At 40.1% G+C, this 25,365-nt stretch overlaps 1 protein-coding gene across 2 annotated transcripts; it reads left to right on the forward strand.

The window, feature by feature from the left end:
- The first annotated feature begins 982 nt into the window (after nt 1–982).
- LOC130181005 (RNA-binding protein 6) lies at nt 983–16,015 on the forward strand. 2 transcript variants are annotated; one of them, XM_056394730.1, is made up of 23 exons: nt 983–1,106; nt 1,736–1,808; nt 2,288–3,833; nt 3,941–4,030; nt 4,137–4,206; nt 5,128–5,201; nt 8,529–8,603; nt 9,217–9,508; nt 9,624–9,781; nt 9,915–10,015; nt 10,108–10,177; nt 10,296–10,377; nt 10,503–10,558; nt 10,645–10,765; nt 11,147–11,244; nt 11,789–12,121; nt 12,577–12,726; nt 12,825–12,890; nt 13,060–13,287; nt 13,370–13,444; nt 13,537–13,634; nt 13,733–13,784; nt 13,872–16,015. In XM_056394730.1, the coding sequence occupies exons 2-23, from the start codon at nt 1,756–1,758 to the stop codon at nt 13,965–13,967; spliced, it is 3,984 nt and encodes a 1,327-aa protein (XP_056250705.1). In that variant the 5' UTR covers nt 983–1,106; nt 1,736–1,755; the 3' UTR covers nt 13,968–16,015. The 2 variants fall into 2 exon arrangements, with proteins under 2 accessions (XP_056250705.1, XP_056250713.1); XM_056394738.1 differs by having other exon boundaries at nt 13,875–16,015.
- The last annotated feature ends 9,350 nt before the right edge of the window (nt 16,016–25,365 follow it).

Consider the following 25,365-nt stretch of genomic DNA (forward strand, 5'->3'; position numbering starts at 1 on the left):
TTTCAGTGCTCAACAGAGTTACCATGCAAGGTGAAGGAAATGCCAGCACTCCCACTAGAATAGTATTGTATTTTAATATTAATATTGTAAAGGTTTCCATGCAGTATCGTTGTTAGAGAGCGTAAACCAATCAAAAAACTGCAATCATACAGGTTCATGTCGTATCAAAGAGATAGTGGTTTGATGAATCCCAAATTAAGTTCTTGCAATTCGGCCACTAAAATTTGTTTATATACAGTAAAACTGAAATATGGGGCATATGATGGTATTTTTATGGCTCCTGGGACAGACTACTTTTTTATGGCTCCTAGCAAGATAGGACATGAATCCCAGTGCCAGGGGTCAGCAATTAGGTTCAACTGTGGGCCAATTTTTTTCAGCACTGTTCCATGTGGGGCAACATAGTTTTACAAGCACATGTGAGATGCAGACCTATATATTTTTTGTTTTTGTTTTTTTTTCCTTGGAGTGTTTTATTTGGTAGTGTTTTATTTCTTTTAATAATAAAACTGATTTATAAAACATGCTGTTTTGGATTTATAACTGAGAGCAGTGGTCATGTTTTCCATTAGTCAGTGAGTGCCAGCAGTGTTACACTGTAAAACTCAGTTGACAATAAATGACCTTGAGATTCAAATTGCAATGGTTAGGTTATCCACCCTGAATAAACAGTGGCCTGTTGACCTCTTCCATTTATGGTTGAAAGGAAATATAGTTGTTCTTGCTACCTTTTAAAAAAAACATATTTAACATACCTCTTTGTGCTGAAGACACTCATTATTTGTTAGAATTTGTTATTTGTTATTATTTGATGTGACAAGATTTATTAGGTGTTCGTTAGGATTTGCATAAACCTGTTATATATCATATAACCCTGAATGACATCGAATATGCCAGTGGTTGTGTTTAATAGCCGCTAGGAGGCAGTGATTGACCCTTCTGCCTCTTGTGCGTCGTACAAAGAAGAAGAAGAAGATCCGTCTCCGCTGCAGCAACAGAAGAAGAAGCTTCGTCTCCATTTTTCATCAGTTTGTTGAAGCCAAGCCATCGACGACCTAGAAGACAACCCTCCGCAATATCGATACTGTACTCGAAGAACAAGCAAAGTGGGTCCTAAAAACAATATTTACGGTGAAATATATTGTCCGTGAAGTGTTATGTATTTAAAAGGACGCTGTTGGAAACCAACGCAAAGCAGCGTCTTTTTTAACGTTAATCTTAGCCAAGATACGCTAGCTCCGATACGGTCACCCTTTGAATGGTGTCGTCGGATAAAAAGGTCTTTATCTCGCCAATTTAATTACACTAACATTGCCAATTTAAGGCGGTTGTTCTCTTGGATACCTTTGTTGGTTGCAGTGCTGTCATTTACAACACTCAAGTTCTTTGTTTATGTTGTGGCGTAGATTATTTGGGCCTAGTGATGGCTATATTTAGCGGGCCACTCTTCAGTGGGCCAGCATTAGCAAGCACACCGCCCAGATTGGTTACTTGCCCCTGGTTTGACGTATGCATCCGTCAAATATGAAATAATACACTCGCCGACAAACCTTTATAATCCATTATATTTATTTGGCTATGTGCTCAAAGATCTTTAATCACTCTAATTTAGGGTTAGGATTTTTTTGTCTTGATTTTTGTAAGTTTGGCTAAAAAGGCTATGCCAGCCATGCCAAGTCAAAAGTGGTGACTTCATTTACCGTATTATGATGCAAACCTTTAACTTTGCTTCTAGATAAGATACTGACTGCAGACATGTGGGATGGGCCGGGGCCAGGGCAAGGACCACGGGGAGGACCACCCTTTCGGTAAGCATCATTTAGTCATAGGTTCAGATTTAAGAGAAACCTAACCAGTCCAGTAACTGTACTTTTGCCTTTGCTGTTCACTAGGGGTGTGCAATATGGCTAAAATCTGCTAGCAGAGTATATATGTTATTTGATAATGTGATATTGATTGCTGCCACGAAGTAGTGCATTTTCTGGTGATACTATTATTTTAACTTTTTGAAACATTTAATGTCTCTCTCAAAATTGTATCACATTTCTGCATTTGATGACTCCACTCCTTTTTCTGTTCATGGCAAAATCTGACAGATAAATTAGATACATTTCTATTGTTGCACAGTATATGTACTGCCCATCCCTTCTGTACACTTATGTTGATTGGTTGGGCAATTTTGAAAAGTAATAGTTCTCCCCTCCATATTGATTTGTTGAAAGCTTTGTTCTTTGGCTATGTGCACATCAAAAAAATCAGAAGCCTAATATATTAACATATATTCCAGTGGTGATCATCGTGGAGAAATGTTTGGGGGCAGAGATCGATCCATGCCTGATTACAGAGGTAGAGATGGGATGAACATGGGTTCCATGGGTCATATGGGCCCAAGACCTCTAGATGTACCACCTATGGACATGAGGAGGATGGATGGACCACCCATGAGGGGGCGTGATATGGACCCACGTGAAATGCGAGGTAGAGAGCCAAACAGAGATTTCTTCAGACCTGGAGAAGAGCCAGACTTCAGCCTTAGAAGGCATTATGAAATTGCCATCAGAGACAAACTGATGAATTCTTCTGGTTTCCCGGGACCAGGCAGGAACTCAGGAGACATGGGTGGGAGGGGTATGCCACCAAGGGATCCAAACAGCAAATTTATAGACACGAGAGACAGAGAGTCGTTTCATTACAACACACCACGGTTCAATAACCCCAATATTGATGGAAGAAGAGGGTTTCCTGCAGACCGAATGGAGAGAAATGACGGATTTAGGGACATGCGTGAACGGCCTCCAATGGGCATCGGTGACAATGATCGCTATGATATGGACTTACCTCCACGTGAAAGGAGAATGATGGACACTGACAGACGAGGAGGGCCTCCATTCAATCCAAGAGGTGGATTTGATTCTGATATGGATTTCAGAAATCGTCCTGGACCATCAGCTGAATTAAGAGGTAGAGACCGATCACCCTTAAGATTTGGAAATAGTGATATCCCTCCAATGGACAGGGCAAGGCCAGACATGCCTTCAGATGTTGCTGGCCCTCATAGATCAGAGTTTATGGGTCCAGAAGACGGTCTCAGAGAGAGAGAGTATCGAGATTCAAGTGACAGTCCCCTTGTGGATTATCGGAGTGGTGAAGAGATGACTCTTGCAGAAGAATGGAAGAACCGTCGAAAGGACAAAAACCCTTTCTTAAACATGGGTAAAGGTATGGGAGGTGTACCTGAACCCAGCTTCCCTGTAGGTTTCGGCAGAGATGTGAATGTTAGAGATCCACCACCGTTTCAGGAAAGGGATAGGCCACCTGTTGAATTCCCAAGGAAAGATGTTGGCTTTCCTCATGGTGACCACTTTTCTGCTATTGACCTACCACCAATTGGCAACAAAGGTCCACAAGATCACCCGCCTCCAGAAATAAGTCCTCTTACTGGCCCTCTTGGTAGAGAAAATGAGAGTAAACATTGGCTTGGAGAAAGGGACCCAAAGCATAATCAGAATAAATCGCATCATGATGAAAGGCCACCTTACCATCAAGAGAAGAATCAGCCTGCACGCGAGCTGCAGGAGACAAATGATTGTTTTACAGGGTTGAAAAACATCCCGCACAATCAAGGACCTGTCAGGGGAAAGATGGGGGTGGAACGTGATTTCCAAAACAGCAGCACTGGGCAGGCGAGAGACCAAGACTACAGAGACATTGATTACAGAACAGGGTCCGGGAGGGCTTTTGATTACAAACGCGAGGAGCTTCAGCCAGCGGAGAAACTCATCAAAGAATCGAAACCAATCACACCTTCAAAATTTAGTGAGTCTGGTTCTCAGGTATGTGTTTTTTTTTTTTTTTCCCATTAGTACTTGTTTAAAATTATATTTTCATTTTTGTAATATGTTGATTTTTCATAACCATAATTTTAATCAATATCTGAAAGGATCAAGATTACAGAAGTGCATCAGTGGAGGACAAAGTTTCCAATACAATATCCATTATTGGTATTCCAAAGACTGCCACAATGGAGCAGGTATTTATCAAACAGAAAAGCAACTTTCTTTTACCAGACTGTGTTGGTAGTACTTTGCATAGACATCCATTGTATAACTCACTTGGTTTGATATTTTGTTTTGCAGATTCTTGGTGCCTTTGTAGTCCGTGATGGTGTGCCAATGCAGGGGATGAAAATCAAAAATGTTGTGCCAGGTAAGAAAGAAATGTTTCTTTTTGGAACTGTTTGGGGCAGTCGATCGCTACCATGTCCCACGATGTTTCGCTTTTCACGACATTCGAACCTCCGCATTCTTTCTTTTTTATGAACTTGGTTGCTTTTGTTGTTGCTGGTCTGTGTGAACTTGTTCAGAAAGAAGGGGGAGGGGGTTCTCTTATGCCATGACAATGTGGGGTCATGGTCAGTAAATGGAGGATTTATCAAGGATTCAACATTAGGAGCTTCGGAGAGTGATAGTCAATGTTGGTCACAAAATATCTGTGACAAGTGACTCACTGAATGTGTCCTTCAGGGACAGTTTATCTAAGTTCTTTGATCGAAAAAAGAATGTCAACAAACCTGAAATGGAAACTGCCTTGTAAGTGCTTTGTTCATCCTGCTGATCTAAACATCTGCTTTAGAGTGAAATTTTTCCTTAATGGATCGCTGTACATGTGATTTATATATGATGCCAAGCTTTCTTGTGGAGATTATTATGTCTCAAAAGCCTTTTTTAATTTTGTATAAATATATCAAAACATCATCACAGAAAGATATTAGGTGTCTTACTTTATTGGATATAAACATAAATGGTAAATATTTCTGTGTCCATGGTGCACACCATGCAGTCGTTCACTGCCACTGGTCCGGATTATCTGTCTGTTAAGGCATGGCTCTATCAGAGCCTTTCATGGCAAAGTCTGATATGACACCAGTCATCAGAAGACTGAATAGAAAAAAAGCATAAACAAAATGTGTGCTGTCCTGAAAAGGTATGTGTGTCGGTAAAGGTGAAAACATTCGCTCACTGATTCTCGATGTATTGACGAACTGCTTTCTTTTATGTTTTAGTGGGTGACTGTCATTACTGGCATTGACTAACAAAAACCCATCTGTATTTCAAATGCTGTCCCCAGGTTACAGCTACGATACGGCCTATGTGGAGTTTTTAAACCTCGAGGATGCAGTCCACTTCATGGAGTCCAACAAGGTGGCCCATCCTCGTCACTCTACGAAGGCCGTCTCTCCCATCAGGATTACGAGGGGTTGAGAGGGCATTTAGTAGATGGGGGAGGGAGAGAATCTGGGAACCTGGGGTTGCTATTACTTTCAATTTACTTTGGTTAAGGAGATGAAGGTGTCCGTTGTTGACATTTTTAGATACTAATGTCTAAAGCCTCAGCAATTAGTCCTAATAATATATTAAATATTATTATTTACTCATAAAGCCATGTTAGAACTTCAGTACTTGTTAAGCACATAAAAAATTATTAAAACTTTCAACTGTATATGTGCACAGGTAGACATAAATAGGTTTCCTTCTCATTGTTTGCTGACCCTCCTAGCCCTAAATTTTCTAAATCAATCCCAAACTGCCTAACTGGAATAAATGTAACTAGAAAATACAGATGTGTAGGGAAACAAAACAGTCCTCACGTTGGGAGTTTTTAATACCTGCGAGGTTTTAAAATTTAAGGAAGATTTAATGATATAGACAATGAAGGTTCCGTACTTAGCCACCATTTCCTATGTTGTGATTTAGTCTTCGAAAAGAATTATCGAAGGGAATTATTATCGCTTGATCTCACTTTCTGCTTTCTGCGCCTTGTGAAGAAGTTGTTGAGGATGCAATTTCAGATTTGAACACTTTGCTTACCAATGCTTTAGTGGGCCTTGAGATATAAAACAGGCCTGAGGTAAGCGAAAACGCTAGTTGGTGGGGAGCAGATCAAAACACGGCATAATGGTATTTTATCATGGCAGCAGTTATTTTAGCTGTAGTCATGACGATGACAGTTACGAAATACTCTACCAGGATAATTGATTGGCCAGTGTAGTGCCTTGCTGGAGGATGTCTCGTTGCTTTCTGGCAAAATTTAAACCGGGTTCAACTTTTTTTGCTGGTCAACGAAGTGTTTTTTTTGCTGGAGGTTTGCGGTGGCGTCCCCACTGTCACTGAACTGGTCTCCTTCAAATGAATGAGGGGGGCTATGTTTTCACGCAGGACTAAAGTTTGTTTGAATGCAGCTGTATTACTGAGAAACAGACTGTTACGAAGTTACTCTTAACATACAGTACATATTCTTCTCTGCTCACTTTGCAAGAGAAGATTACCATTTTTTAGATTAGAAAATTATGAAATTATTTTTTTCAATAATAATCCCAGGACAGGTAAAGCATTGTAGTGATCACATCTTTTGTATAATTTACTCAGCCGTACACAGGTCTACAATACCTCTGAGGGCTTTTTGATTCGCTACCAGCGTGACTCTATGGATAGCAATGGTAGCTGATCTGTCAAGTCAGTTGGGCCTCCACTTTGGTGAAAGCTAAAATATCTCAACAACCATTGAACGCACTGCCATGGAAGTCTGTACACGCATGTCATTGTGCCCCAGAGGAAGATCCCTGCTCTCTTGGTGATCCCCTGACTTTTCCATTAGTGACATTATGAGGTTGACTTTTTAATTTTTTTGTGAAATGTCTCAACAACTTTTGGATGGATTGTCATCAGATTTGGTACAAATAATTATGGTGCACAGAGGATCAATCCCTAAAGTCTTTGGTGATCCCCTGACTTTCCTTCTAGAGCCACCAGCAGGTCAAAATTTGAACTCGGCCAGTGAAAGATGTCTACATCTACTCCGTGGATTGGTACAGATTTTGATGCGGATACCCATTGGATAAATCTTAATGACTTTGGCGATCCCCTGGCTTTTCTTCTTGCACCACCATGAGGCTGACAATTGTGGTTCAGAAGGGAAATTGCTCTGCAACTGTTGGATGGATAATTTGAGATGTGGTATAGACATTAGTCGTTTTTGTGAATATTTCAGTTTGTTCAGTTCTTTGGGTTTCTGGTCTAACAATTTGATTTTCTTTACATCAAGCATTACAGCTTCACATAACTTCTAGTGTGGCTGCAGACTCCCATTCTTGTTGTCTTCCAGTTTCTGTGGCAAAATTCTTTTCCTAGTTCAAGGCGTTTTCAGTCATCTGTGACTCTCTTCCCTGAGAGTCCTTATCCTCTTGATGGTATTCTCTTGAACTTGTCAGTGAATTGTGCCCACTGGGATTTCAGCTTTCTTTGGATTTCTCTGAGGATTTTATGAATGACGTTTTCATCTTGACAAATGAACAAGTCTTCAGCACTGGCCTGAATTGCTGTGGTTTGATCATATCTCAAATTGATCTTATCTATTGCCTTTATCTTTTTGTAAATGGGATCAGTTGGATTGTTGCTGAAATGTGTAGCATCTGGCTCTGATATTTCTCTTAGTAGACCGGTTGATTGTATACTTTTTTTTTTTTTTTTTTCACTACTTATTTCTGTGTATGTACTGCAGCAATTAATTTTTTGCGTCCTCAGATTTTAATGCCCACTTTGAAACTATCATGAGCAGTAAAAGATGGCTTTAGCTTTGGTTTTTTGAAATGCTTTGGGACCAAGATAGCAGATTGTGTGTCTGGGGAATGAGCACGTGTATGGTTTTTGATGGTTAATTCCATTTTGTGCGAATGAGATCGTCTTTGGAATGGACAGGCACAACTTACATCAGAATTATGGCTGTTTAACACAGTACTATCAATTTGCATAGTACATTTAGACATGCCATGAGGTTCTGGGTCATCTTCCTCTAAACAAATGCAGTCTAGTGTTGGGAATGGGGTGTTTACGATTGGAACTGTTTGGATTGTACACCTCACCTGCTGAGCGTTTGGTTCTCATTTGCACTTCAAAGTTCTGTTGGTTTCGTTTTGATATTTTTCTGTGGATATGAGTCATCCTTGTACAAGAGTGCGGTGTATTTGTAATAGAGCTGATTGAAAAGAAAATGAATCGGCAACTATTTAGATGACTGATCTTGTCAGTCATGTTTCAAGCAAAAATACCAAACATTCCCTATTTCAAGCTTTTTCAGATATGGAGGTTTGCTGCTTTTCTTTGTTTTGTCTGATAGTGAGCTGCATATCTTTGGGTTTTGGTCGGACAAAACAAGAACATTTTATGGACAAAATGATTACTTGATTTATTGACAGAATAGACCGCAGATTAATAGGTAATGAAAATAATCCTTAGCTGCAGCCCTAATTTGAGGTTCCCTCGAAACTATTTAATGTAGTATTGGGGCAAATGGCCTGTGTGAAGCATGATCCTGGACCTGAGTTTTGCACACCACCATTACTGTTGGTCCATTTTATCCTCGGCAGTGAAGAGGAGGGCTAAACCTGCCACAGTGCATGTCATTGATATTACTTTAGGTATGAGTCACCAGTGTCCTTTAATGCTGATTGATCTTTTCTGTTCTTCTTTCAGGGATCCCTAAAGGTTGGCACTAGAACGGCGACCATGAAATTCATCAAGCCAGACGAATGTGAAAAAAGGGTTCATGTGAGTGTAGTGAGAGAAAATGACTGTTTGTTTTCTTCAACAGATTTTGTACCATAAATTCTCACATTAAATACAATATATTAGATATAATTAAATGCACTATAAAACCAATTTACCTGTATTATAACAGCTCTTATAATAAATTTGGCAGAATTCCACGGCCTTATTTTAGTATAACATTGTTATACCACTGTGTTGCTCTGAGTTTCTCTCTCTAACAGAAATACTAGTATTAGTTGATCACTCATTAATTCTCATTAGCCATTCTTTATGATAAAATAAACAGAACAAGCAAATCTGAACATTCATTGAAGGTGATTCCACAGATTATAATGGAGGAACTGTTAACATCAAACACTGGTAGCAAAAAATTAAAAGGGCAAATTGGAACTGAGCAGAAAACAGGCTTCTCAATAGAATTAAGTAAAATATATGTCCTTACAAAATAAGGGAAAGCAGAAATAAAGGGTTGTTCTCTCTAATCATGGCCTGGCCTAGATATAGGCCTAACCACTGTTTTGTACCATGTACAGTATCCTTTCACCATATTATTTACCCCACCATAGTTTAACAGTAATAAAAATACCCCTTCCTTCCGATCTCTGTGAATTAGGAATCAAATCACAAAATACCTCAACTCCAGGAGCCCCAGTTGCCCAGACCAGATGAACCTTCAAAGGAACTGAAGACTAACCTGAATGGGTCCAACCCAAAAGCTCCTATGGAGCCGTTGTCCCACGGCCTGTGGCAGCGTAGCTCTGACCTGACCCCAGAGGCATGGCAGCAGCAGGTGGACCAACAGCTCCAACAGCAAGAGACCGAGCAGCAGCCAGAGTCCTGGGGCAACCGCAACCTTCCTCATCACAGTTCACACCAATCTGACTCGGTCTTTAAAGACAGTAAAAGTATGTTGACTTAAACTCCTTGCTCTTTTTAGCGCCAAATGTTAGAAATTCCTTGGCTGTTGTAATTCATACCTGAGAGGAGTTAACAGCATTTTCTCCTTTTCTCTCTGTACAGCCATGATAATAAAGAACGTGAAGCCCACCACCACAGTAGAGACTATCCTGAAAGCCTTGGATCCCTTTGCATATCTGGATGAAAGAAATGTCCGTCTAGTGAAGGCAAAGCCACCTGGAGCAAAGTGCTTCTGCTTTGTTGACATGGACTCCCATGAGGTGCATAACAATAATTATGAACCCAGTTTGCTCCTGTCAATAATTTCGTGCTCCACCAGAGTTTGCAATTACCATCTTTGTAAATTGTTTTCCTGTAATTTTCAAGCATTCATCACAGTGTCTTCTTTTGTAGCAAGTGACACGTCTGGTTGAGCTCCTCACTAAACCCAGACCCCTTTATATTGATGGAGTCAGAGTTTATGCCGAGGTTGCAAAACCTTTGAAGAACCAAAAGTAAGTCCCCATGTTGCCAGGTTTTTTCTATCACCGTCTCTAGTTGAAAAATCCCATTTCATTTGTTCCTGATGATTTTCTGTCTGTTTCAGTTTCAGAAGAGATTTTGATAAACCAAACAGTTCTATTCTCGGGTATCCACCTGAGGCCAGCTTGATAGGGGTAAGTTGTGCTCGTCATTGTATTGCTCCAATATAAAAATACTAAAAAGAAGATAATGGTCAGAGTGCTCAAATTACCGTTTTTTTTTTTTTGGTTCTATTTTGCTGTGGCATTTCAGCAACAGCAGCAGCATTTCCCACAACCTCCACAGTTCTTGCAACCCCTGCAGCCACCTGCTGGTGCTCCTGCTGTTATGCAAGGTGAGACTTCAACAAACGCACAGTCAAATATCTTGCTCCCCATGGACAGTTTATTATTACTAAACTTTTATGGAATAAAATTGCATAAATTGCTCTCTAATAGTCTCTCATATTTTTCTCACCAGGTGATTTGTTGACTGGCACTAATCCCCCTCTGTCGTCTGACCCCATCATTAGCCAGGTAGGTTATGAAGCAAAAAAGCAAAGATGAGATACCTTGTGTAGTTAACTGCCTAGCTTTGAGAAATATCCTTTAACACCTCATAGGGAGTTGGCTACTGTGAGACTCCAACCGTTGACCCTTCATTCCATGCTGGTGGACCCAATGTGCCTACAGAAGCTGCTGGGATGACCGCCACCCCAGACGGATCACAGGCCTACATCTATGGTGAGAAACAAATAAAATGATTAAATCCAGAACAGTTTTAGATGACCTTATGTCAGTATTGCTACTACATTGTCGTAATGAAACCTGAGATTTTACCAATAGTCAAAGGTGACATATGCACTCGCATTTAACTTTGTACAGATGGTGTCCTGGAGTTTGTCGCCTTTGGGTCACTTTCCCTCTATCCTTCCTTTTTCTTTTTTTTTTTTTTTTTTTTAAGAATGTTGACTGTAATTGTAAATTGTCACAACATTGACTTCAATTTAGCATTGCTTCTCAAATGATTAGGATAACGATTTTCGTCATCTACTCTGAAAGATCAGTGCTCTTAATATCTCCAGTTTGTTTGCTCATCGTATCTGTTTGTCTTTATTCCTCCAGGCTCTGAGATTCCGGACATGACAAACTATTTGTATGATGCCACGTCGGGCTTCTACTACGATCCTGAGACAACACTGTACTACGACCCTAACTCTAGGGTGAGAATACAAAGACAATGTTATATTGTGATGTTGTATATCCAATTGTGTGTGCTGCAGTCAGTAAACTACCGAGGTCATATTTACCCAGAAGTAATTGTATCTTCTAACAGAACATTTTTTCATGCACATTTATTGAATTTGAAGATTTTAATGTCATTTGCAGACTGTTTTAAAATGTTTTTTACAGTACTTGATGTAAAGATGTGCAAACCAATTGTGGTTTCATTCCACAATCAAAACAAACACCCAGAACTTCCCATTTTTATTTTAATGACAAATGTAATAAAAACCATATCTTTCAGCTGTGTCTATTTGAGTTGAAGATTTACAAATATCTCCCTCAGGAGGATTGAAATATATACCTAAAAACCTAACCTAATCACTGTGTGATAATGATAAAATAGGTGTGTGCGATCTCTTAATAAGATGACGACAAAGACTACAGTTTAATCTTACATATGCACTAAGAAGTCGGCCTATAGCCACCTTGAATAATTGGTTTGGTTGTTTGTCTTCTCCTTTTCACTTTTTTTGTGTATAGTATTTCTACAATGCTCAAACCCAGGAGTACATGTACTGGGATGCAGTGTCAAAGACCTACATCCCAGTTCCAGGAGGGAAATCTGCAGAGACCCAACCTGTGCCCATGACCGCTGAAGACCAGGCCATTCTTTCCAACCCAGCTGCAGATGCTCCTTTGGAAATGAAGAAGCCATCAGTGCCTCCCCATGCTGCAGCAGCTCAAATGTCTGCTCCGGAGCTTGTCCCCACTTCGACAGCCACTCCCGAGAAGAAAGATGATGATGATTCTACTAAAAAGGACAAAGATAAGGATAACAAAGAGGAGAAACCGAAAAGTCTTGCTGCTGTGAAGGTAACACTTCAGTTATATTACCAATGCACAAAATACATGTTTAAGAGGCAGGTAGTTAAGGTACTATAAACAATTCTCACTGCCACTAGATGTCGCACTAGACCACCAGCATCTCATTCGGCCACGCCTCCGACCACCCTTCAGCCAGAACCCGCCCTTCTGTCTTTTCTCAGTCAGCAAGGTGTTACAGAGCCCAGTGAAAGCAGCCACTAAACGCACAATTGAATAAAGTTACACTGTGTACCTGAGAGCCAACAAAAAACAATCCTGCCACAACCATTGCCCCACACTAGCATTGTTGATATATGCTCCTCTGTATTGCTGGCAGTAAGCGCGCTAGCGATAGCAAAATTTGTCAAACAAATGTATATATTACATAGAAAATAGTTGTTTGCTGCTATGTTGTTTAAAAACTTGTTCAGAGAACCTTTTAAGTGGTTTGTTGCTGTTTGCAGATCATGAAAGATATGGAGCGCTGGGCAAAGATCCAGAACCGTCAAAAGGAAAGTGTACGTGCCCCATCGCCGGTTCTGAAGACTGGAATGGACGATGATAAGAGGCAGTCTAAGTCGGCTGATGCTGGTTTTGCTATCTTTGAGAGGAAGGTGAGGACACACTCTGCACATTACATGGATTTTTACAATTAATGTTGATATCGGAAGCATTCATAATGTTTCATCGTATTCCTTGTCTGTATCCTCAGATCTCAGGTGGAGACGATCTTTTTAAAAAGCCCCTTGCTCCCCCTAAGAAAGATGAAAAGTCAAAGGTATGACTCCTCTTCGCATAGCTCTAATTTCATCTGTATGCGCCTTTGACCATACATCATTCACTTTGAATGGTTTTCTCTGTGTGCCATTTAAAAAAACATTGATTAATGAAATAAACAAAACTGGTTGAAGAAGCTGTTTCGAATATTTGTCTGGTTTGTTTCTCAGCGTCCAATGGGCTCCCTGGGTCTACTGGCATCAGACTATGCAGCTGGCAGTGATGAAGAGGTGGAAGAGGATAAGGAAGAGGGAGCTAAAAGCAGTCAAGGCAGCCATTCTGAAGACAAAGATGACAAACTGACAGACTGGAAGAAGATGGCCTGCCTGCTGTGTAGGAGACAGTTCCCCAACAAGGATGCTCTGATCCGCCACCAGCAGCTTTCCGACCTGCACAAAGTACTACCTATCAAACTGTGATCAATAGTAGACTGTGACTTTGTAAACATAGCCTCTAATGCTCAGTGTGTTGTCTCAACAGCAAAATATGGAGATCCACCTTAAGATCAAGAGGTCAAAGAAGGAATTGGAAGCATTAGAGAACCAGGAAAAAGAAGTGAGTGAAAAATATTGGGGTGATTTAAAATATATATAAATATGTATGAGTTGTGTCTCATGTGAGTTGATTGTGGAATGTGTTCTCCACAGCTGAATGCCAGAGAAGCATCCAGATCACCAGAACAGAAAAGAAGAAAACACCATCACCAACAACAGCAGCACCATAATACCTGGGCTGGAAGCTCCAGGTAGGTGTGGTTTAACACAGTGTTATTGCGAATAGAAAAACGGGAAACAAGGCAGCATCTCTGTGGTGATACTACTTAACAATTTCCTCTCGGCTTAGGGAGATGAACAAAGTCAGTGAGAGGCCTGGTTTAGGGGCGGAACCTGTCCCGGTAGGTGTGAAGCTTTATTTCATTAATTAACATCATGTGGCGTGTCTTGTTTGTTTATTAAACTTTTAATTGCAAATGTGTCTTTAGCAGAGGAAAAAGAAAGAGCCTGTCGTTTGGGACCATGCCACCTACAAACAAGCAGTACGCAAGGCCATGTTTGCACGGTTCAAGGAACTCGAGTGATCTCATCCAAACACATCCTCACTTTGATATGTGAAGTGTTAATGACAACCTCGGCGTGAGAAATACCTTTGACTGTCTTTACTGTTTCTCAGCCTTGGACATCACTACACTGTAGAGCCACAGTTTTCTACACAGAGATGAAGTGACAAAAGATGTGGCCAAAAACCACATTACATGGGTTCAGTGGAGCCAAAACAAACAGACAAAAACAAGATTTATTTGACATCCTCAACGATGGGTGTTGTACAGAAATTAATTCATACTGTTGATTCGAGCATTTTTGCCCATGTTTTATGTGTGGCCTGTATGTGGAAATGTGAAGTGTGTCCATACTGTCTTTTTTTTTTTTTTTTTTTTTTTTTTTTTTTTTTTTTTAATGATGCTGTCACAAAGGCCACAGTCACATTTTGTTTTGAAACTGAACAATTTTTACATTTTCATTTTCATGGGTTGGAATTGCTCTTATATGTGCATATTTTTTAAGTAAAAAAACTGTTATTGATAACCCTTCTGCTTAAAGTTTTTATTTTGCTTGTGTTTTAATTGTGTTGGATTCAATTTGAAGTCTGCAGAACATCCATCTCATGGCCACTAGATGGCAGCAAAATTACATTTTCTTTTGGTTGTTTTGCGTACATGTGACGTATCCAAGTAAGATTGGTGAATCAAATCATCAGTATTAATTTGATGTATTTACCAGGTGAAAGAAAAGATATCGTAAAAGTCAAGTGGATATATCCTTGTAATTAGAGTTTGGTCCCATGGACACCAGTAAAGTGGTCTTTCTAACTTGCTTTATGCATTTTCTTCCTTTGACAGTGATTTCAGTCCTCAGTCGATGCGGCTTTAATGTTTCCCAGTTGTGCACTGCAGGAGTTAGAACATGAAGCCTCCCTCTGACCTTTACTGATATGAAGGCACCAGCCTGCACCCTCCCTCTGGCTGTGGCTCAATGAATGTAGAGGATTGCATGGGTTTAGTGTGCTGACATACTAGCTCCTCTGAGAGCAGTAACAAGAACACTGGGGAGCCTGAGGAGCTGCAGTCAATGACAAACACGGAGACGGTGTGGAAGGGAGCAGGGAGGGAGCCAAAACCTTTGTGCAAGAGCAATCGTGCTTCCTACTGTGAGCTTTCTTTTGGCCCGAACAGGTTGCTTGCATTTTGCTTTCATGCCTCCCACGGCCTGGCCCCTCTCCATACAGCAGTGGGTAAAATGCCAAAGTTGAACATCTTTTTTTTTTTTTTCCCCTGAGAATGACTGACAAAATATGGAGTCTCTTTGTCTGAGGAGCAACAACAAAACTTTACAATTCCGTGTAAACCTTGTTTTGTGGCCTGGCAACAAAACAGAGGAAAGTACAATAAACGAATACACAGTGATTATCTCAGGTTCAGATGTACGTGCAGTAAGCCCTGACCATGAACTTACCATAGCTTTTGCTCAGTTGTAGGACTTTCCGAAAGAAACCCAATTTTGTATTAAAACCAGTATTAGTCTTTATTCTGTCTAGGCAGGGAGGTGGTCAGGATTCAGAACATCCCTCTTTGTTTCAATTTGTATTTAAAATCACATTCTCGAAGATTGGCAGCATCCTTTTCAACTCTGCATCACACCCTTCCCTCAGGAGGGGAAAACATGTTTGTATTGAATCTAACTTGTTCTGTTTGTCTTCAGTTTACATGTCTGTGTGGTACCTCAGTTATTAATTATCAGCTCTAAAGATAGGTATCAAGATTTCCCACAGCCATTCCCGCATATTAAATTTATAATGTGGTAAAAGTTGTGGAAAATCTTTGTTCAGTAGCATGATTCAGACCACACAGGTCTTATCAAATGAGCCAAACACAAAGCAAGAAAAAGTCATGTTTCATTACGCCCTCTCTGTTTACATGATTACCTAAAATTGAGCATATTTTTGACATAATACAGGGAAAGGATGAACCACATTTACTGCCACACAAAAAAACACTGTACCTATTTGTCTTTAAAGCAATTTAGTGGGCACTGTATTCCCACGAGTCCTTGGAATAAAAGATTGCTTGCATGTCTGCAAAATCAAAGGTTTGATCATATCTTTAGATGTTGGACTATCTTTTAAATTACTTCCATATTTGCAGTGATTTTTTTTTTTTCTCCCTCTCTCCTGCTGGTAGGTTGATATGATCACAGATTTCCATTTCATTGTAGGTCAGTGTATCCTAGGACATCAATTAAATGAATAAATTTTCACTGCAACAGCTTTAGGTTCAGGATGTGTGTATTTGCATATAAATAGAGTATTTATTACCAGGATTCACATGGACTTCAGTTTCATGTACTTCAGTCATACAGTCTTGGTTGAAGCACAAATTGCCATTAGATAATGAGAAGTCTGAGAATTCGATGCTAAGGTTACTGCATCATCCAGATCCAATGAAATCCAATTGTGCGACAGTGCCAACAGTATTAGTAGGTTGTAGCATATTGATTTATGCAGATGTCTCACAAAGTCACTGGGTGAGGGAATGGCAGAAAAGGGTGTTTGAAGGAGGAAGCTTTGCCCATTTTCTGTTTTTTTTTCTTTTCTTTTTTTAAATGTGGAAAAAAATTTCCATTTCTCTTTTCTCCATTCTGTCACAAGACCCCAAAGACACCCCCAGCTCCCGTTAACAGATGTCATCATTACCCAGTCCCTAACAGTCCAGGGAATGAAAATTAATGTGCAGTTAGCCTATAAGGATGAGAGGCCAAACAGAGAGTTAGGGCTGCTATGTTAGTATCCTTTGTTTGTCTGTGTGTGTGTGTGTGTGTGTGTGTGTGTGTGTGTGTGTGTGTGTGTGTGTGTGTGTGTGTGTGTGTGTGTGTGTGTGTGTGTGTGAGAGAGAGAGAGAGTGAGAGAGTGAGAGAGAGAGAGAGAGAGAGAGAGAGAAAGTGAGAGAGAGAGAAAGTGAGAGAGAGAGAAAGTGAGAGAGAGAGAAGGAGAGCTTTCAGGTATGGTGTGGATGGCAGGAATGGTGGACAGGGAGGCCAATTATCCCAGCTGGACGGCTCTTAGCAGCAGGCGAGTGGAGCTGGAGCAGCAGTCTGGGGACGAGACGGAAGAAGAACGCAGTCAGCAGGACTCTCAGATGTTGAGATACTGGCATCAGTCCACAGAGGACGGGGAAACATCATTTGATTGCTTTCAATGGAGGCTGGACACCAAGCTGTTGCAGATGGACAAAGATGTTCGAAATCCATATCAATACCAACTGACAGGCAGTTCACCGCACACCATCTAGTTTTTCCAGTGTATTTTGTCCTGTTAAAGAAAGCCTCTGAAAGACCTGCTCTCTGTATGAAATGAAATCCATGTAGTATTAAAGATGAAATGGATTATTTTACATTATGCTTAAATGTAGGATGACTGTGTGGTTATCAGAAATCTCTTCTTTGTCCATTATGACAAATGATCAAAAACATATCCCATGTAGAATGACTCCCTTAAGGAGTAGCATGTGTTTGTGGTCACCCCGTGCAAACAAAGGGCCTATACCATCACAGGCTCATAGGAAAATCTTGCTTGTCTGAGCAATTTCACCATCTGGCTTATCCTTTCAAGTGTAAGTTGAAAAATGATGTCTGTTATTGATTGCTAATCTATAACATCTTCTTGAAAATGTCCTTATGATTGTCAGGCGGAGGACATACATCAGAGCACAGCTTATGTAGAGAACATTTGGACCGTTGCTCACAGCAGAACCAACTCCACTGGCAGACCTGTCACTGAGAACATTATGGACACTGAAAACATTTGGAAATGATGTCATCGCTCTGCACTCCGGCACTGACTGAGAAATGACAGGAGTGATGGCACTAAATTCATCCAGGAAACAGTTTCCCTTTGTTCTCTTGGTCTTTTCTGATCCGGAGAGAAACAATATCCGCCACCAAGTTTTGAATAAAGCACAGCTGTCTCATTTGATTAATGATTTTGAGGTAAACTGTTATTCTCAGCGAAGCAGTCTTCATGTACATCGCTGCAGCTATGCGTTGCTTTGTAAATGCACTGGAAAAAAAAAAAAAACATCTATGAAACATATCTGACTTGTACAAAACTAAAAAAGTTGTTCTTCTTTTCTTCTGCAATGTGAGAACCAATGAGCTGCTCACGCAACAAACAAAATTGTACATACAAAATACATACTGTACATAAAATCTAAGATGGAATACAACCTTGAAAAGATAATGAGGCAAAAAGTGATGTAATGATTATATGTAACATGGTGGAATTGATTTTTCTGTGTAGTCCATTTATACTGTGCCAAGAAAATTGTAGTTTTGATGTTGACCCCTCCACCACATACAAACATACATTGAATTGAATTGAGGCGTGGGCAGCAGCATCATATTTGCCTAAAGGCAGCAGCATCATCCCCCTGCCACAAAAGCAAAATAAAAAGTGATTACCTATGTAACTACGGCAGGATGATGATGATGATGATGAAGGCCGCTTTTTCTACCACCACATAGCCATACATCCACTTGTTCTAACAAGTGTTAAAGTACACCGGTCTGGTCGTTTGACGTTATCAAAAGGAAAGGTACTAATCTTGCTTCACCAGTCAGCTGGCTGCTCAAGTACCAAAAGAAGTAGATTATAATATTAATATTGAAAAAAATTATAAAACTTAAAACTTCAAAAAACTTAAATTTAAAAACCACCACCACAAAAGAAAATAAAGAAAGTCAAATGTATTTTTCCACGTTTTCAGCAACACAAACCATTCCATTCTGTACCATTGTTCTGTAGGTTATAAGTTTCAAAAAGTCACTGCATTGAATTTCTCAAAACCTGCATAAAAAAATAAAGATGGTCAGCAAGAAAATATATTTGACCTTTACACCTTCTTTTAGTCTTGCTAATAAGATTTCTAATGGTCACTGAGTTCAAGCTCTTAGATATTTAGATTTTCATCCTTGTCTATTATTAATGGCTCTTTTAATTTTTAATGTAATATATGGCTCAGCGAGCAAATGGCTGAGGGACCATAAGGTTGAGGGAAGAAACAATAATATCCTGCGTCAATATTAGCAGGACTGAACGAAGGAGCTACAATCTACAATAACCAACATGTTCAGGCAGCACGTGTATTTGGACGGAAGGAAATTGCTTTTATTTTAATGATTTTATGATTGGACGGAAGGAAAATGGCTTTTATTTTTATGATTTCGTTAGAAAATACCTGGGTGTAATGTTATGAGCATTTTGCTGCAACAATAATAACCCATGGGAATATGTTTGATGACTTTCACATATAGCAGCCATATGGATGAAACATTATTTCAGGTCAGTTCCTTCCCTCAGTTTATTATTGCAAGTCACATGAAGTGGAAATAAACATCCTTGCAAATGGCTTTTACCGCTACATTATATTGTGCATGTTAACACTAATAGTCCATTTTGATACCATATTAGCTGCTTTCTATCTGCCATCTCCTTCTCAAGCCTGCACTGTTTTCTCTCTTTATCCGGCTTAGTTCTCAACAGTCGCATCGGTGTACATCACATCAACCTGCTGCCCCTGGCAGCTGATACACTTACAGTATGATTACACTTGTAGCAGAATTGTGTGCTTTTCAACCTTCTTACAGAGCAATACCTGTGCAGTGGAGGCCTGTAAATGTGCACTGAATCAGGGGGTGCTGAAAGGTGCTTGCAACACCAGCTTTTTACCCGAGTTCAAAAGCTCTCTCCTACTCTGTCTTCCCTCTGCGGAGGCAACCAGAGAACACATGGCTAGTTTCATCAGCAGTAAGTTTACATTAGTTTTCTTCAGCTGATAAACCTATCAGCACAGTGTTGGGAAACAGATGAAGACGTAGTGTTGCTGCCTTTTCTCATTCACCCGACATCACAACCTGATCCACTCTAAGCTGGCTTCAGGATATTTTCATTCCTGCTCTTGGCTTTACAACATTCAGTGCAATTTTTTTTCTTTTCTATATGACGGCATTGTTGTAACACAATCACCTGTGTTGTAGCCAATTCCTGGAGTGAAAATGATGGTACAAATTATTCATTGTCCTGGAGGCACAAAGCAGTACACTGACGACATTAACAGCCATATCACTATTGTCGGCTTTGAGGGATTATAGCAATCTGTAATGTTGCCTGCACTCTTACACAAATGAAAATGGATGGAGCTGGTGGGAAACATGCAAATGTTATTGTCGTTGACATTTTCATTCACTCTTCTTGATTTTCACCGCGATAGGTAAGTCCCCCATTTGTGCTTATCTACTGTGTGTAATTGGGTTTGAAAATCAAATCAAGTTTAATGTTCACGTCTGTGCATGAATAAGAATACCAGGACTACAATTTGCTGCTCTGTTAGAAATGAGAAGCCATCAGTTGCAATTTTAACTTGACATCAGTGAAATACAGGAGAAAATCATTTCTCTACTGAAGTCAGACTGTAACATAGGAAAGAACCAGAAGTCTTTGTCTCTTGTTAATGTCATTTGTCTTCAGCTGAAGTGCTTAAGGCCCCTTGGGTGACAAACGGAGGCAATAAATCATATTGTCTCTTTCAGATACGTAGACCTTAAACTGCACATTATACCAAGGAGGTAAAGCATCAAGTCATGTCAGATACAATGCCTCCATATGTAAGTACATGCATCTAAATAACTTTACATTTAAAATGATTTGATCTACATGCCTTTTATTTCCCGTCTCTCTTTGTTACTCAAGTAAGTGCCTCGCACGTACAGTGATAGCTGAGAAAGCCTCAACCTGAGACACTTCCACCTCCCAGGGGAGAGCACTGACGACAACACAGCCATTTGGGGAAGTCGGTCGCTGAATTCTGCGTGGGTGTGAGAGCAAAGAGAGACGTGCTTTAATGTGTGTGTCTTAATGGGAGCCTGTTAAGCCTCAAGTGTGGCATCTGCATGTATGTTAGCAGGGGTTTCGCTTCTTTGAAAATTTCTCAGGTTCGTGAGATAAATAATTCTCACATAGGCGTTTTGGAAAATGGGTTTTTCCTTTTGTAACGTATAGCACGCTGTGAGAGTGTCATCAACCAGCAATTTACATAATCTCTTATGCAGCTTAAAGACAGTTTGAATTACATGTCAACTGAAAACAATGCATTTTTTCATTCTGTTAAAGTTCCTGAGATCATCAGACAGAAGTAGCATCAGTTTAATTCTGGGTTTGATTATTTGATCAGTTTGATTATGTGAGTAGGAGACTACAAGTGCAGTGTACATTTTATGTTTCATATTTGCTTCTAAAGTCTCTCCTAAACTCTCCCACAGTTTTTCAATTGATCAAATACACAGTTTAATCTTCTTAGAGAATAAACCTTTACCATATTTGTTCCACTTGCCAAAAACAAACAGCAATCTAACCTAATCTACTCTCTATGTCTGGCTGCTTTCTTGGTTCCACTTTGTAACTATTTTCTTCGCTTCTAGTTTGGTTGGGCGGTTGAGCAAATCAATCAGTCAATCAATCCCCAAAACTATGTGTAAACAACTGGTACAAACTGTTTATGATGATCAGTAGTCAATAGATTGGTGCTAACCCATCATTCTCTCTTTAGGCACTTACTTCACCCTCCAAATCTGTAAGTGCACTGAGAACTTCTTTCAAGTTCCGTCTGTCACCCTGCATCTGATCTCAGATTTTTTACCTTTGAAATCTCTGACTTTTTCAAAGAATTTTTGCAGTTCTGTGTTCTTTCACTCCCTCATTAGTGTCAACACGGTGACTCTTGCCTCGTCTCCTTCCATATATTCTTTTATACTGTCTTCTGCTCATCAGATTGGCCCATCTTTTCACTTTGAAATGTCACAAAGCAGAAATGAAAGACAGGGTGTTTGTAGAGCCGGTGCTTTGGAGAATGAGTCTACTAACTTCAGTCCAAACTGTCTGGGTGGTCCTAACGCCCCCCTCTGGCCCGTCCAAAGATCCTCGACAGCCCTGAACAAAGAAGGACTACTGTTATTTACCAGGGCCTAACTGATGACTTTAGAGAGAAGAGGCAAGGCGAACAGGTCAGGAGCTGTAAGGCAGACAGTCATATCGCCTTTTCTCCTGCTCTGGTCTCCGAGTACAGACATGACTGATGCAGGTGGTTAATTACAGCATTATGTCATGTTGGCTGGATAATTTTTCATATCAGATTTCTATCGGGAGTGCAGTTCTGTTGTCCAGGCAAGTATTTCAGTCAAGTACGACTTTGTTACGAAAGGCCTCTTGCATCAATGTGCTTTACTTTATGAGTTTCAGTTGTAAAACTGTGATGCAGTAGAAAGCCCTACGGTACATCTTTCCCTGACCTCATGTAAGTGTCTTTATGTCGAGTTCATACTCACAGAAAATACAAAACCCCAGTAAACTGTCAAACCGAAGCTCCGTCCATTATATCATGCATGAGAATCTGTTATGGAAGGTCAAATCTGGACTGCCTGGATATTGCACTATGATTACATTAAGATGTGGGATTACTCTTCATCCGTGCACGTGTTACAACATTGAAAGATTTATAGGGTTACACTTGTTTAGCAGGGTTCCTCCATCACGTAGAAAACTTCAAAATTCCACATCTGGTGTTGCCTTTGTATTGAATCTTTGCTTTGCCAGTTGAGGGTGCCATGATAGATTCAAGTGTAGCTCAGTCAGTTGGTATAGGTATCGGATGTTCGTGATCCTAGGAACACAGAGATCATCAGGTGTTTGTTGTATGCCTGAATCACCTCCAACAATCTACAACTCCCAGTGATTTGCAAGTCTCCCCTTTGACATGAATCTAATCACTTTCATAGACCATCAAACCATATCTGGAGAGAGAGAGAGGAGATTGTGTTACAGAGCCATATAACGCAACAACCTTTATGATGCATTTGTGTCGGGCCTGGCCGGCATGCGTGCCACCTCTGCAGCTGTTCATGCATAAATCAAACAAGGAAACTTGATGAGGTCTTCTAGTGGGCACCACTGTATGTGGGCATATTTGACTAATCAGTGACCATGAATGCCCTCAAACTAAACCGTGTTGCTTCCACCAGTGTCAAAGGTTGTTAAAAATGCAGTCAGCTGAGAGCAACATTATTTCCTTTGTTTCTCTTTAAATCGCAAAAGCATCTGTCAATTTGAAACACGCCAATAGCTCGATACATGTGTGAATATTTCCTTACCTGATACTCCAAAGTGAACTTCTCCACTGGAGCACAATGACGCGAGTCTTTTCTAAGAGCTTGTTTTGTGTTACACTGTGTTCTCCTGAAATCCTAGAAGGTGTCTGATCTGCTGTTCTGCATGTGGCCCGGACCATTATATGTCCTTGGCATATCAAATGGTTCAACAATGGCATGTTATCCCTCTGGCGTCGACTTCCATTTGAATATCATCTGTCAGGCAGTACAAGAGGAGACCTGCTCCAACAGAAAACGCCCATAGCATCTGAAATTACACAGCAATTTATATGTCATCTGTAATCGTTCTGCATCCACTCTGTATCCTGTGACAGCCGTTAATTATCAGTACTTTTTGTCTCTCTCTTCTTCTGCTTTAGAAATCTACCTGGATTCTCTGGGTGTTCAATCACAGCACACGCTTTGATATTGGAGACAGCGGCGATAAAGGTGGACTACATTTCACTATAGGTGCTGATACGATTTTAGAGCTTCTTACTGAGAAGAGAAAAAAGGCAGTTAACTGACCTGCTTTGAGGCATTGGGTAATAAGCTATGTGATGGATATGGTGTGCAGTCAAATGTATTATTCTTTTAAATTGAGCTACTGCAAGCTGTTAATACAATGACTCAGATATTTTGCCCTGAAGGAGTCAGGTGATTTTCTTTTTCAGGTCGAATAAAAGAGCAACACTGGATAAAGTTTCTGAGGCTCTGTGCATCTGGTGCCAAACACAACACTGCGAGGCCAAAGAAGCATCACCACATGCAAGCACCAACAACAGGGAACATGCAAAGCCCTACCTCCATGCATCAACCAAAGAACAGACTCATTAACTATACAAAGCTCCACACAAGAAAAAAAGAATACAACCCCAAAGTGATATGTTTCTATCATACTGCTTGTGCTTAATGACTATAAACCTGCATAAAAGTTAGTTTTAGGGGAAAAAAGCCCTCTCGTTTAACTTTTGAATCAGAGTTCTGAAGAGCAAGCCGGCTCTCTCTCTCTGCTGTAGTCAGTGAGAAAACTCACTTCACCATCACTCACTGGCCACAATCCCACATCATCTTCAATGCACTTCTGACTAGAAGTGACACTAAAAGCACTGTGTTCAACACAGGCTTGTGAGATACACATGTTTTTGCTGTATTTCGTTGTATGAGATGATCTTCACACAGCAACATTTCACCAGCGCTAAAGTATAAATGTAATCAAGATTAATAAGAAGCTAATGCAAAACAAGATTGAAAAATAAGAAGGAAACCACAGCAGAAACCTCGCTGTGAACCATTTTTATTGTAGAAACTAGTTCCAACAAAAACTGTTCACAGTGTGGTCTGTGGTTTTGTGCTGAGTAACTAGGGCATTGTTTCTGGAGAGACACAGTGCTGTTGAGTTTTTCAATTGTCAGTTTTTGATGCTTTAAGAACCACAAATGAAATTTCATTCATTATAGTTAGGTGGCAGCAGAAATAACAGATGTAGATTTCCCAAAACCTGGATAAATAAAACATAAAACTTATTAGGGCAAGATTGCATAGTAAGAGAAAAAAAATATATTTATGTGATTTGAACGACCTGACCTATACGTTTATTACATTTCTTTCCACAAGACAAGGGCTGCCACATTCTCTTTGTCCCACTGCTTTAACCTGAGGCTTATGAGAAATATCTCAACAAAGAAAAGATAATTGGATAAATCAGGCAGCATTTCTCCCAGCTGCATTGGATAATCCTCATGTCTGTAAAATGACTTTTTGTCATGGGATCCATTTCGCTGACCCAATAGTTTGAGACATACATAATCAGCGCACGGGAATTATGAGCAATTAGCTGTAACTCTGTCTCTCTAATCCTGTTCAATAGACTGTGCATGGAGCTTCCAAGGATGCTCAAGTGTGCGAGAATTCACATGGCCTGTAAGTGAACTTAAAGCATGTCCGGTACATATCAACCTCTGACCTGCACTGGAACAAAAGAAACAAAAAAGGTGCATGAGTGTCTCCTGTAAAGTTTTACTGACTGATAACAAGCATAACAAACATACCAGGTTGTTAATTGGGCAAATCAAACCATTGTCCATCATGTCAAGTGACCGAATTCCACATAAATAAGTCATGTATTGTCTGAAACTGTCCATTCATGTTTGCATTTCTCAATTTGTTTTTCCACATCCTTTATCTTCCAATCAGGACTTAAATCATATCGCTGTAATATTTCTGATT

This window comes from Seriola aureovittata, chromosome 2 (assembly GCF_021018895.1).
Source record: "Seriola aureovittata isolate HTS-2021-v1 ecotype China chromosome 2, ASM2101889v1, whole genome shotgun sequence".
Classification (NCBI taxonomy): domain Eukaryota; kingdom Metazoa; phylum Chordata; class Actinopteri; order Carangiformes; family Carangidae; genus Seriola; species Seriola aureovittata.

What these genes read in the sequence shown, in the direction of transcription:
- LOC130181005 (XM_056394730.1), top strand. Translation starts at nt 1,756, where the DNA reads ATGTGGGATGGGCCGGGGCCAGGGCAAGGACCACGGGGAGGACCACCC. An exon ending in AAACCTTTGAAGAACCAAAA is followed by an intron (nt 10,016 to 10,107) that starts GTAAGTCCCCAT and finishes TGTCTGTTTCAG; the next exon opens with TTTCAGAAGAGATTTTGATA. An exon ending in ACCTGGGCTGGAAGCTCCAG is followed by an intron (nt 13,635 to 13,732) that starts GTAGGTGTGGTT and finishes CTCTCGGCTTAG; the next exon opens with GGAGATGAACAAAGTCAGTG.